Source organism: Passer domesticus, chromosome 8 (genome assembly GCF_036417665.1).
Source record: "Passer domesticus isolate bPasDom1 chromosome 8, bPasDom1.hap1, whole genome shotgun sequence".
In the NCBI taxonomy this organism is placed as follows: domain Eukaryota; kingdom Metazoa; phylum Chordata; class Aves; order Passeriformes; family Passeridae; genus Passer; species Passer domesticus.
The window spans coordinates 7,145,751-7,159,547 of record NC_087481.1 but is presented as its reverse complement, the minus strand read 5'-3'; the positions used below and the strand labels follow the sequence as shown (position 1 = coordinate 7,159,547).

The 13,797-nt window shown below is 53.4% G+C and overlaps 2 protein-coding genes across 2 annotated transcripts in view; one reads left to right on the top strand and one right to left on the bottom strand.

Annotated features, from left to right (window-relative positions):
* Nucleotides 1-13,797, bottom strand: part of LOC135305560 (zinc finger protein 418-like) — a 409,899-nt gene that overhangs the window by 51,375 nt on the left and 344,727 nt on the right. The gene's annotated exons all lie outside the window — the stretch shown is intronic.
* The window catches only part of LOC135305981 (zinc finger protein 850-like), a 74,582-nt gene that overhangs the window by 47,565 nt on the left and 13,220 nt on the right, over nt 1-13,797 (top strand). The window contains 1 exon segment of the mRNA XM_064429556.1: nt 7,101-7,622. Within this exon segment, the coding sequence (XP_064285626.1) occupies nt 7,101-7,622 (522 nt within the window).

Below are 13,797 nucleotides of genomic sequence, written 5' to 3'. Positions count from 1 at the left end.
ATCAGATGGGATCCATCCTAGAGGGCTGATGGAGCTGGTGGATGATCTCCCCAAGCTGCTCTCCATCATTTACCATCAGTCCTGGATCAGCAGGGAGGTCCCAGAGGAGTGGAGGTGCCAATGTGAGCCCATCCCCAAGAAGGGCTGGAAGGAGGATCTGAGAAACTCCAGGCCTGTCAGCCTGACCTGGGTGCTTAGCAAGGTTATGGAACAGATCACCTTGAGTGCCATCACAGGGCACCCACAGGATGGCTGAGGGATCAGAGCCAGCCAGCGTGGATTTCAATATCTGCATTGAAGATCTGCATGAGGGGACTGAGTCCAGCATCAGCAAATTTGCAGATGACACCAAGCTGGGTGTGAGTGTGGATGTGATGGAGGAGAGGAGGGCTCTGCAGAGGGCCCTGGACAGGCTGGATCCAGGGCCCAAATCCAACAAGGTGAGGTTTAACAAGACCAAGTGCCAGCTCCTGATCTTTGGCCACAACAACCCGTGCAGCACTATGGGCTGGGGACAGAGTGGCTGGACAGCAGCCAGGCAGAAAAGGACCTGCAGGGACTGATGGACAGCAGGCTGCACATGAGGCAGCAGTGTGCCCAGGTGGGCAAGAAGGCCAATGGCTCCTGGCCTGGATCAGGAATGGTATGGCCAGCGGAGCAGGGCAGTGATTCTTATCCTGTTCTCAGCACAGGCTGGGCAGCACCTCCAGTGTTATATCTGGTTCTGGGCCCCCAATTTATGAAGGACATGGAGGGGCAGGAGCATGTCCAGAGAAGGGCGACAAGGCTGGTAAGGGGTCTGAAGCACAAGAGCTGTTACGAATGGCTGAAGGAGCTGGGGTTGTTTATCCTGGAGAAGAGGAGGCTCAGGGAAGTCAAGTCAGTGTCAGGACACAGTTTGGACTTGATTATCTCCAAGGTCTTTTCCAACCTTGCTGATTCTGGGATTCTCTGAAACCACCCTTGGGGCAGTTGCAGGATGAGCCCTGGGCCTCCTCTTCAGAAGCTCCAGCAGCCCAGGTGCCTCAGCTTCTCCTGCCAGCCCCAAAGCCCATCCTGTCAGTCCTGCAGAGCCTCTGCAGCTCCTCCTCATTGCCCAGAACAGGGAGCCCCACAGGCAGACACAGCAGCCCAGATGTGCCCCCCTGGCCTGGGGTGCCTCTGGCAAGGGAGCAGCATGAGGCACTGCAGGAGCCTGCAGACAATTCCTGCAGCACTTGGAGGATGATCCTGCTCCCCAAGGGACATTCCCATGGGGCCAAGTCAGGAACTGGAATGGGGAGTGGGGCCAGAGAGGAAAGGGCAAACAGGGATGGGCTGTTTGCAGGGGAGGGAACAGGGCTGGGCAACAGAAAGAAATCTGTAGAAGGAAAAGTAAAGGAAGCAAAGGTGAAGCCAAGGAAATGCCCAGTGCAGTTTGGGGATGGCTGTCAGGCAGCCCTGGCTCTGAGCAACAGGGTCTGCAGTGGCACAGGAAACTCCCAGCTGATGGAAACAAACTTTCTGGCTGACTGCAGAGGCCAGGACAAAGCTGAGTGGTTTCCCTGGTGTCCCCCAGCCCTTGCTGGCCCCAGGGGCTGATGGCATTTGTGCTCCCTCAGGTTCATGTCCCCACAGCAGCAGCATGGGGGTGCTCCTGCCTGCTCTGTGCAATGCAAACAGGGGCTCCTGAGCCAGTGCTGCCGTGGCTGTGCCTGCAAGGATGGGGCACCTGTGTGAGCTGGGGGAGAGGCCAGGGCTGCAGAGGGGGGATGTTGTTGGCAGCTCCATCAGGACGCTCTGGGACGCTGCCCTGGGCTGTGCAGCGCTATGGGGATGGATCAGCCCCTGCTCTGCTGCTCCTTCCCGTCTCCCCCAGGGCCCCTGCAGAGCCCCAGCCATGCTGTTTGCCCCCAGCCTGCCCACGGCCAGCCTGGGGCTGCTCACCCTGGGGCTGCTCAGCCTGGGGCTTTTCTGTGCTGAGCATTGGCCTGGCCGTGTTCTTGAGAGAGCCTGGGCAAGGAGCCTGCAGCCCCCAGGGCCTGGCCTGAGGCGTCAGCGCTGCCCCAGCAGTGCCCATGGCCTGTCCCTGCTGCAGCCCCGGCACTGCCACCCCCAGGACTGTGCCCGGCCCCGAGAGCACTCAGGCCCTGCAGCAACACCAGGGCCACCAGGGCAGCGGGGCAGGGCCACGGCAGCAGCACTGGCAACACCAAGTGCTGCTGCTGCTGCTGGGCACAGCTGCTGGGCCAGCACTGATCTGCCCCAGCTCTGCACACAGACATTGCTGCTGCAGCTCCAGAGAAGGCAACCAAAGGGCATCTCTGCAGAAAACTCTGCTGGGAGATCCTTTAGTTTCTTTAAAGCCACTGAGAAGGCGGCTCGTCTTTGACAGAGTCTATGTCAATGCCACAGGGGCGATGGAGAGAAACAAAATGAGAAATGGCACAGACAATGACATTTCTTGTGGTCAATTCCATGTCTGCACTGCGTGGCTCCTCCCTCTGGGCAGAGCACCTCGCAGTGGGATGATGAAATTTTTATCAGTCATGCAGTGACACTCAATGGCCCATTAACAAAAGATATCTCCCCAAAGGGAGGACTGATTTGTTGAAGAGATAAAGAAAACTGCCCAATTAGCAGAAGATAACTGCCCTACCTCTGACAGATGGCAAATACAATACACACATTATCTTTCAATCCAGAACAATAGGAATTCAAATTAATAGAATGTATTTTAACATTGCTCAAATCTAACAATAATGAAGTCCAACTTTGCTTAATCTTATCAACCCTGAATTTGCATTAAATTAAACATCACAGAATCAAAAATTAATATCATTAGAAATTATACATACAACAAAATTTAACTTATTAAATGATGCTATTAATGGAAAAAAGGCACTGAAAAGTTGAACAATCTGGGATTGAAATAACAGCATGATAGATTTACTGGAGGGATTAAAAGGATGTAATGAGTGTGTCATGATTTCATGTAATTTAGTTTTTAGAGAAGCCCATGGTAGCCACAAATTTTATGCCAGCATAAATTTACTAAGATCTTTTAAAGTGAAGTTTTACTAAAAGAAACAACAATGTGGAATTTGGCAATCTGCCCAGCAAACCAGCAGCTTCTTGAAATTGTATTTAGTGTCATTCCAGATGGTCAATTTACCAGCATTTCTGTTAAAGAACCTCCAGCCAGTGCCGTGGTGGGGGGGCCTGGCGGAGCCGCGCCGGGGGCTCGGGGGAACCGCGCCAGGAGCTGCCGAGCCACGCACCCCAAAGCGCCTGTGGTTCCCCCTCCTGTCCCAGAGCCTGTGAATGTGCCTCCGTGCCAGAGGGAAGGGGCAGGAGATCCCCCAGTGCATCCCCAGCAGGACAGCATTGGCAGTGGGGTTGTCCTGCAGCCAGGGGCCATGCTGGGCTGGGAGATGGAGCAGGAGAGAGGGGGAAGGGGGCACTGACTTCCTCCTCACCTGCCTGAGTGTCTCTGGGCATCTTTCTCTTCCTTTCAACATTCTCCTCCATTGGGCCAAGGTTTGGGAATGGGAAATCCTGCTTTGGGGAAAAACCAGGGATGAGCACAGTGTGTCTGAAAGGCCCCTGCCCAAGTTCATCTCTAGAAGTCACCTGGTAAAAACCTTCAAAATCCAAAAGTGAATCAAAAAAAGCCACCAGGAGCATCTCATTTCCATTCTCATCCCTCTGGGGTTCTGGTGGTCCCCCCTCTCATGGCTGGCAAGGATCCCATGGGTCCTGGGCATCCCCCCTCTCCAGGGTCCTGCTTAGGGATGCTGGGGGGTTTTGGGGTTCCAGGGTCCCTCTCTCCAGCCTCCCCCCAGTCCAGCCACTTGGGGCTCTCTCCTCTCCCCACCACCCTGTCCTGGTTTAGGGCAAATTTGGGAGAAAACCTCCAAAAGGGGTTTCCCCTAGAAAGCAATTTCAAGCAGCCTCTCCCCCAAACAGTTTGGGAAAAGATTTCCTTGGAGAAAAGTGGAAAAAACCTGGTTATTTAACAGACAAAGCATTCATGAGCACAGAAAATTACCAATATTAAACAATAAAACCTTTTGCCGCTCCAAAAGAGATGACAAACTCAGAAAGTCCCTCTGTGGGCTGTAGCTCGGCTCACTCAGTCTCTTATCAGTTTCTCCAGCACTGGAAATGCTGTGGACCAGGCCCAGGCCTATGGGCCACAGGTGGAGCTGCCAGGGCTCTCCTGGATGTTCAGAGCAGGTTTAAACAGCTCTAAAGTAAAAGAAAAACCACAGTCCAGGGCACTTATCTGCCTTAGAGAGCTAAAAACTAACTAAAACCAAAGGAGAGCCCTGTCCTGCAATCTGTCTGTCCAGGAGCTGGAATATGGAGGAGTGCAGTTTCTTAAAAAACCTGCTCACTTCCTGCCTCCCTTCGGTCTCAGAACCAGCCTTAAAGGTGCAGAACTCATTTCTGGGTTAAACAGATGAAGAGGATATGAGCATGATCCCAGGTTCAGCCCTTCTGGGGGTTTGGGGGTGTCTCTGTCCCTCTGACCCCGATGATGTTTGGTTGGAGTCACACCAGGGCTGAGAGGGACAGAGACCACCCTTGTCTCCACAGGGATGAGAAGGTCGGGGAGCCCCACAAGCCCCGAGCACCCTCAGTGGTGAGCGGGACACAGAGCCCCTGGTCCCCAGCTCTGCACAAGCATTCCCTGAGGCCAGAGGGATGGAGACCCCTGAGCATCGCCCAGAGCAAGGGGACAGAGACCCCTGAGCATCCCCTGGGCTGAGAGGGACAGAGAATGCCCCGAGCACCCCCTGGTACAGGAGTGAGAGCAAGGGAGACCCCCCAGGCATTCCCTGGGGTGAGAATGATGGAGACCCCCTGCGGAATGGCCTGGTGGGAGGGGGACAGGGACAGCCCCTGAGTAATGGCCTGGGGTGACAGGGACAGCCCCCAAAAGCCCCTCCCAAGCATCCCCCAGGATGAGAGGCAAGAACAGAGACCCCTCGAGCATCCCCTGGGCACTGGACAAAATAAACTTGGCAGAAATCAAATTCAACTCTGCATAAACCACTTTCATGAATATTTGATTTTCCCACAAGTGGCATGTGATGAAAACGCAAACCAATCCCAAGCATTAATAAAACAACAATAGAAGCAATTGTGTGAATATTCCAATTTCCATCGGTTCCTGCACAGTTCCAGCTCAGCTGCAGGCAGGTTCTCGTAAAAGAAAAGTGGAAATTCAGCCCAGTACAGATTATTAAAAGCAAGAGAAAATTTTGTGTAACTATCACAAATGTGACAGGGATGAAGAGAATAATGATTCTCACATTTGGCAAAGCCCCTAAGCCTGCGAATTTGGGAGTTATTCAGGAACTTGGCTACCTTAGCTGGGCTTCCTGTGGCACTTTAGCAGCCTTGTGTTCCTCACCTTGGGGTCAATGAACCTTGTCAGCCTCACTGATAATATTTGTTCCGTTTTCTCCAGTGATTTGAACAAACTTTTCAAGGAAGAACAAGAAAATATTTTCTTTACACTGGCTACCCACAACAGCCATTTTCTCACATAACTCGCTTAGGGGAAGATGTGTCGAAGTTTCCAAGATTTCCTCCCAAATGAACTACAACCTCCTCAGAGGAGGGAACCATGCTGTTATCAAAGGCTCTTGGGGTCAGATAACAGTGCCTAAACTCACTGTGCCAAAATAATGTTGCAATCCGGTTAAGAAAATGGTTAGAGAGATGCTTCTGCACCAATTAAGGTGCTACCAAGACCAAATCCAAAGTGGATTTTATTGAATAATAAGTGTGAGGTAGAGGGAGATGGAAAAAGAGAAAAAGAGAAAAAAGGGGGTAGGGCAATGTAGTGACAGGAACAGAGACTTTCCCTGGGCCAGGGCAAGAGTGACATTGTCCCCTGTGTGTGTGGCTGTCCCAGGGTGGGGGTTTTACACCTGAGCCAGTTTGGGTAAGGGGGGTGGTGTTCACCCCCCCAGCAGGGATTACCCTACTGTTTCAGGCTGCAGTGCAAGATGTAACCAAATGCATGTTTTCAATCACCATCTTCATAAACTGTTATAAACAGGGGGTGCAGTGTTCTTTATCTCTTCCATGACTCAGCCCTGATAACGCCCTCCAGGGGCTATCTTTTGTGAATGGGCCATTGAGTGTCCCTGCAGGACTGGTAAAATGACATCATCCCATTGTGGGATGCTCCACCCAGGGGGAGGAGCCAAGCATTCCTACCTGGATATAAGCTGAGACTTGCAACACCAGGAGCACCTTGGCTCCTGGATTCCCAGAGGACAAGAGCTCCATCACCACCACTCGACTGTCAGAGGAAGACCAGACCCTTCTACAGGATCACAGCTTCGACAGAATCGCATTCATCACTGCAACAGGACTGCAGCCACCATTTAATGGGACTGCTATCAGCACCCTGACCAACAGGGTGTCACGTTATATCCTGACTCTTTCCATTTAAGGCAGTGTTTCTGTATCATTGCCTTAATCTTAACTTTCTTGTTAAATTGTAATTCTGGCTTAGACTCTCCCCCTGGTTTGCCCTCAAACCTGTACAAAACTCAATGCACTCATCTCTTGTTTTCCTCCAAAAACAGAATTTCCCATCCCCAAACCCACTGCCAGATGGAGGAGAAGGCTGCGAGGAAGAGGAAGATGCCCCGAGACACTCAGGCAGGTGAGGAGGAAGTCAGGGCCCCTTTCCTTATCTCTCCTGCTCCATCTCCCTGCGCAGCACAGCCCAAGGCTGCAGGACAGCCCCACTGCCAATGCCATCCTGCCAGGGATGCACTGGGAGGATTTCCTTCCCCTCCCCTCTGGCACGGAGGCAAATCCCATCCTCTCCTTGCCCTGCCTTCCTCAGACAAGCTGAGAATAGAGACCGGGGAGGACAAATCCCCATGGCAGAACCTCATGGAAGAGGCAGATTTGAGCGGCTCCATGGCACAGGAATCTAACAAGGAGGAAAATTCCCTGAGATCCCGCAGGAGGAGGGGCTTCAAACCCAGCGCAGGGTGCTCTGAGGAGGAAAGACCCACCCTGTGCCAGGAAGGTGGACAGAGCTTCAGCCAGGGATCAGAGCTGGTGATCCATGAGCAGCTTCCTGATGGGGAGAAGCCCTACAAGTGCTTGGAGTGTGGGAAGAGCTTCAGGCAGAGCAGCACCCTGATCAGCCACCAGATGATCCACACTGGGGAATGGCCCTACGAGTGTGGGGAATGTGGGAAGGGCTTCAGCTGCAGCTCAAAACTTGTCAGGCATCAACGCATCCACACTGGGGAGAGGCCCTACGAGTGTCCTGAGTGCCAGAAGAGGTTTCACACCAGCTCAAATCTCCTCTGCCACCAGCGGATTCACACAGATGAGAGGCCCTTCCACTGTTCTGACTGTGGGAAGAGCTTCAAGTACAACTCCTACCTCATGAAGCACCAGCGCATCCACACTGGGGAGAAGCCCTACCAGTGTCCCCAGTGTGGGAAGAGGTTTCACATGAGCTCCAATCTCCTCCAGCACCAGCGGATTCACACAGATGAGAGGCCCTTCCGCTGCTCTGACTGCGGGAAGGGCTTCAACTGCAACTCCCACCTTGTCACCCACCGGCGTATCCACACTGGGGAGAGGCCCTACGAGTGTCCCCAGGGTGGGAAGAGCTTCAGACAGAGCTCTCATTTGAGCAGACACCAACACAGTCACCAGTAAGGGAAGACATGCAAATGCTGCAACTGCAGGAAGAGCTTTGGGCACTGCTCCAACTTCATCCCCCACGGGAGAACCACGTTTGGAAGAGCCCTGGTGATACGTGTTCACTGTGATCCATGCTGGGAAGACACCTGTTCGTTTTCCTGCCCCTGCCAATGACATGATGTGAGCCTGAAGAACATGAGGGTCTGGCCAGGGCTGTGTCATTACATTCACTCCCACCTCAGGTCATTGCCAGGGGCAGGAAAGGGACTCTCTCTCTATCTCCTCCTGAGGAGAAGGGTGTCCTTTCCAGGCAGGAGGAAATTATGGTTGGGAAGATACAGTCAGTTGTCTTGTAGGTTTCCCTTTTTTATAACCCTTCTGTTGTCAATATTGTTTCTCTTACTGTTTGTTCTTTATCTCGTTGCTGTTCCAAATAAATTGTTCTTATCCCAGCCCAGGATCTTTGCCTTTTGTGCTTTCCATGGGAGGTGGGAGGGCAGCGAGCGGCAGCGTGGTTGTAGCAGGAGCAGGACATTGGGGAATCCCATTCCTAAACCCCAGCCTGTGGAAACCGAGCATCCCAGCTGGTCCCAGCCCTGGTGGCCATGGCAACAACCTTGGGAGCGGGTCCCTGGCTGGGGCTGTGGGAACCTCTTCCCTCTGGTGCCCAGGGACAGGACTGGAGGGAACGGCTGCAGCTGAGTCGGGGCAGGCTCAGCTTGGATCTCAGGAAAAGGTTTTTCTCCAGAGGCTGCTGGGGCAGTGCCCAGGCTCCCCAGGGAAGGCTCCCAGCTCCAGGGCTCTCTGAGCTCCAGCAGCGTTTGGCCAGCGCTGCCAGGCCCAGGCTGGCATTGTTGGGGTGTCCTGTGCAGGGCCAGCAGTTGGACTCCAGGATCCTGATGGGTCCCTCCCAGCTCAGCCAGTTCTGTGGATCTGGGATCCCATGACCCTGGGGATGGGGCTGCCAATGGTTGCCATGGCAACCACCCCTGGCATGGGGTCTGCATGGAGCTGCCAAGGGACTGAGCATGGCAACAGGGGGCTGGGGATGGTTGCCATGGAAACTGACCATAGCAACAGGGGTCTGGGGATGGTTGCCATGGAAACGGACCTTAGCAACAGGGGGCTGGGGATAGTTTCCTGTTAAGGATCAGATTTGTCACAGGCACTCAGAGGGGTTCCATGGGGACTTTCCAAGAGTTTCCAGGCTGTTCAAGAGCTGGAATGTCACAGGCAGAGACAGGGGCTCCATGGACACCTCCCAGGGGTTTCTGGGGATGGTAAAGAGCCCTGTGGTCAGAGGCAGTCACAGCCATTCCATGGTGACATCCCAGGGAACCTTCGGCTGCAAACGCACTGATCTGTCACAGGCACTCACGGGGACTCCATGGTGACATCACAGGAGTCCCCAGGCTGCCAAAGAGCCGGGGTGTCCCAGACATTCACAGGGGTTCCTGTCATGGGCACAGTGGGAGCTTCAGGCAAAAGCTTTATTGCTTTATTGGAGAAAATCCTACTGCATCATGAAGTGGAGAAATGCCACCCAACAGCCACCATGGATGCTCAAACCCCTGCAGGGCCCCCAGACTTCTAAAATTCCTTCTAAGTGATGAGACAGGGAGCAGCTGGATCCAATCCCAGCCCCAGACTTTGTCAAAGGTGTAAAAGATTGGACAGGTGGAATGGAACCTTAATTCAATTTGTCCCACAGGATTAACAATGGAATACCAGATAAATTTATATAAAGAGAGTTCTGATTGATTGCGATCATGATTAGTCAGAATGGCTTGAATACACCACAGAGTATATTTTTTAAGAAGAGTTATTTACTCCACAATATAGGAGCTATACAATTATTAGAGTATTCTGCTCCAGGAAGCAATTTTGAAGTCAACAGGGCTTGGCTGGAGTTGTTGGAGCCCACTGCAGGCGAAGCCTCCTACTCCAGCAGGAACTGCCTTTCCTGTGCCATCAGCAGGGCAGGTCCCGCTGCAGGAAAAGCCCCAGGCCAGCCCCAGCACAGGGAAGGGCTCGGGCACAAGGGCAGAGTGCCGTGCTGGCAGCTGTGCCAGGCAGAGCCTGAGGCACCAAAGGCACCTTGGCAGCAGCAGCTGCTTGCAGGCCATGGCCAGAAGCCTCCCTTGGCAGCCCGGCCTGGTGGCCAGCACTGCAGAGCTGCTGCCTCAGGGCTCATTTCTGCCTGGGCTCTGAAAAGCCACTTCTGCTCCAGGAGCCTGCTTGGGAAGCCATTGGCCCCAGCACCTTGGGGACAAGATGTGAATGACAAAACTCTTCATGCCAGCAGAGACAAGGCAGGGGCAGAGGAAAGGGGAGAGGCAGGTCCAGGGCACAGGGCTGCCATGGTGATGGCTGTGAGGTCACTGCCCCTGCAGCAGCCTGGCTGCCCTCAGCAGACATTCTGGCCAGAAGCGTTGTGAGGGCACCCAGCACAGCAGAGAACCCACACAACAGGAATTCCATCCTTGGGGATGAGGTTGTTTCACTGGGTCAGGTTGCACAAAGCTCCTGCTCTTGGACAATTCCTGTGATTCCTGTGATGGGGAATGCAATTCACTGGAAAAACAGTTGAGTTTTGTGCCACTCTCATCATTGTAAATTATTTCTCCTTCTAACAAATGTAAATCCACCCTCATTCAGTTGAGAGATATTGACTCTTGTTCTGTTACTGCATGATGTGGGACAAAATAATGATGATCACTGTTTTTTCTATTTTCACAGACCTTGGAAAGTAACCAAAAATCGTCCAAGATGGGGTTTGGGTGCCTCATCACATAACCAGCAGGTAGAAGGTGGTGGCTCTGGGCTCAGTGGTGTGGAGAATGAGGGCAGAACAGGAGCAGCCCGAGAGGGATTGAAGGGTGGTTTCAGAGAGGCTGGAGTTTTTCTTCATTGTATAAAACACCCAGAGAAAGAAATAATGGCACCAAGGTTGTGGAGTTCCCCCACCCCAGGAAGCAGGCATTCTAGCCAGACAGACAGCATCGGGTGAGGAGCGTGATTTAAAGAGGATTACGCCCCTCCACCTTTTGGGGTGTGCCTCTGCAAGCCCAGGAAAAGACACTCCACCCCATCTGGTCACATAAGGAGTGGCCACAGAACATTTTTCCTTTTCTGTACCCTCATTGGTTCAAATTCTACTGCAAACTCCCTGCCACACATTTTTCCATTGGTTGTCCTCCTCTATCCACTCCTTCGCAATGCCCTGCTCCTTCTGCTATTGGACCCTGACCCTAAACTCCACCCCTACCCTGTCATATAAAACCCATGACAAGCCACCACCCCTTCTTCCCCTTCATTTCTTGTCTTGGTCCCTGGCACAATAAAGGATCCTGGGCTTTGCTAAACCAAGACACATCCTGTTGCCTTCCTTTTCCTCTTGGTCATCAATGCCTGCCTGAGCTCTGAGACTCTGGGGTCTGGGGGAGTCGTTTTGCTGCTTACTGCAGTGGAACACAGCACAAGGGCAGCTGGGGAGGCCCAGACTGGACATGAAGAGAAAGGAATTTCCTCCCCCAGGGCAGGGCTGTGGTGCAGAAGGAGCCTGGAGCAGCCCAAGGCTGTGTGTGGGCAGGCAGAGGCAGGCAGGAGGCAGAGCTGTCAGCAAAGGAAGGGGCCAGCCAGGTGGGGCAGCCGGGGGATGACGACAGCCTGCAGGGACAGAGGCGCAGGGCAGGGACACCGTAGGACAGCCTGGGCTGCACAGGGCACAGGGATGGGCAGCAGCTGCAAGGCCCTGACAGAGCCAACTTGGGCAGCACTTTGGCCATGGCTGCTGGCCCTGGACCTGAGCCAGGAGCAGGAGATAAGTGACCCTTGCAGGCCTGGAGCCTCATTGCCTCCTTGTCCCTGCTCAGCAGCCTGGCTGGGGCCGCCCCATGGTCCTGCCCTTGGCATTGCACATCCCCACATCCCAGTGCCCATCCTGGGAAGAGCCCTGAGCAAGGAGGGAGGGACAGGATCTGCCTGGCCAGGGGCTGGGACTCAGGCCTTGGGCCTTTGCATTCCTGAAACACATCCAGGTTTGCTCAGCACCAGAGACACCTTTCCCTTGTTTGTCTCCAGCTGTGATCACTGCCTGCAGTGTTCTGCTCTACCTGGAACCTGGGGACACTTTCCAGTGAGTTGTGTCTCTCCTTGGGACCCATTAGAAGTTAAAGAAAGTTTGGTGTTTGAATCTGATTTGGAGTTCTTGAGAAGTTCTTTGAGGATACTCTGAGGGACTGAGTCTGATGCAAAGAGCACCAAAGCCCCAGAGGGTGATTAAAGTCCTTGTGCTGTGTCTGTGCTGCTGAGCTGGGCCGGGCTCCTGGCCCAGAGGCAGCTCCTGGCAAGGGCAGCGCTGCAGAGAGACAGCTCTGGCCAAGAGCAGCTCCTGTGCACAGCCCAGCAGGGCTGGGGCACTGCCAGGGCAGCTCAGGGACACCAGCAGGGCACAGCCAGAGCTGACAGGGGCTCAGCACTGGCAGGGGCTGGGGGATGTCCCAGAGGGGGCTGTGTCACAGCGGCACCTCTGTGGCTGTGTCATGGAGGCACAGAGCAGCTGTGATGTCAGCAAGGGGCTGTGTGACAGCACAGAGTGGGCTGTGTGAGGTCACAGGGTGGGCTGTGACATCACAGAGTTTGTTGTGTGAGGTCATAGAGGAGACTGTGTGACAACACAGAGCAGGCTGTGACTTCATGGCATGGCTGTATGACATCATAGGGCAGGCTGTGAGGTCAAAGTGTGTGCTGTAGCATTTAAGAGTGCCAGTATGACATCACAGAGAGGGTTTTGTGACATCACTGAGGGAGTTGTGAAATCACATAGCTGTCTGTGATATCATGGAGTAGAGTATGAGGCCATAGAGCAGGTCCTGCCATCATAGAGGGTGGCTCTGTGGCATCAGAGAGTGGGTTGTGACATTCTAGGTGGCTGTGTAACATCATAGAGCAGGCTGTGACATCACATGGTGACATTGTGACATCACAGACTCTTCTGTGACATCTCAGTGCAGCTGCATGACATTCCAGGGTGACATCCCAGAGTTGGCTCTGTGACACCAAAAGGGTGCTGTGTGACATCATAGGGGGCTCTGTGACATCACATGATGCTGTGTGACATCACAGGCTGACTGTGTGACTTCATAGGGGGCTCTGACATCACAGGGGCTGTGTGATGTCACTGGGGAGGTCACTCTGCCCCAGCTCCCCTCACAGTTCCCCCAGAGCAGTCCAACGCTGCTCGTGCACAGCGGGGTCCCCTGTCCCCCCGGGTCCCCCCGCCCCCGGCGCCGCAGCCTCCCCCAGAGGATGTTCCACGAGATCGACCCCAGAGCCTGACACGGGGACGGGGGGCCGGGGCCTTGGGGAGTGGGACAGGGGGACAGGGACCCCCCGGCAGCATCCCTGTGTCCCCCAGGGCCAGAGCCTGGGCCAGGGCTCCTTCACCCTGTTCTGAATGAGGGTTTGAGAGCGCTGAAAATATCCCCAGCAAGGGAGCAGCAACAACCAGATTTAATATTAAGGGACAGCACCACAAACTTCCTTGGCAAGACACATTGTTGACTGGACACTTCAGGCACACCAAAGAAACAAAGCAACAAAAAAACCAAACAAAATCCAGGCAATCAAACCAGAGATGAACTGAGAACTATCCCTGACTCTGTGTGTGACACAAGGACAGTGAGGGCAATGGTAAAAGGAATATGGCCTAAAAGCGTAACAGAGCTCAAACGTAACAGGACTTAACTTGTACCTCAACCTTAAGTGATAACTTCAGCTTCACAATTTAGCAAAAGAACAGAGCTTAACAGTATTTAACCTAAATTATAACCTATGATTTTTCAATTTAATAGAGGAATAACACTTAATGATGTTCAGCTTAGCTTATAACATATTAAACATAACAACTTAGCAAAAGAACAACTCTTAGCAGCATTTAATGTCACTTAGACCTTGTGACTTAACCTTTCTTACAGGCCTGACTGACTCAGCTATCCAAGGCACTCAAACCCCTCCGAGAGCAGCATTTCTGCCACATTTCCCCAGCACATCAGGTTTGTGTCCTTTGAGGGACCAGGAACTGGTGAGACTAGAGGCACAGGAAGGTTTCTCTTCATG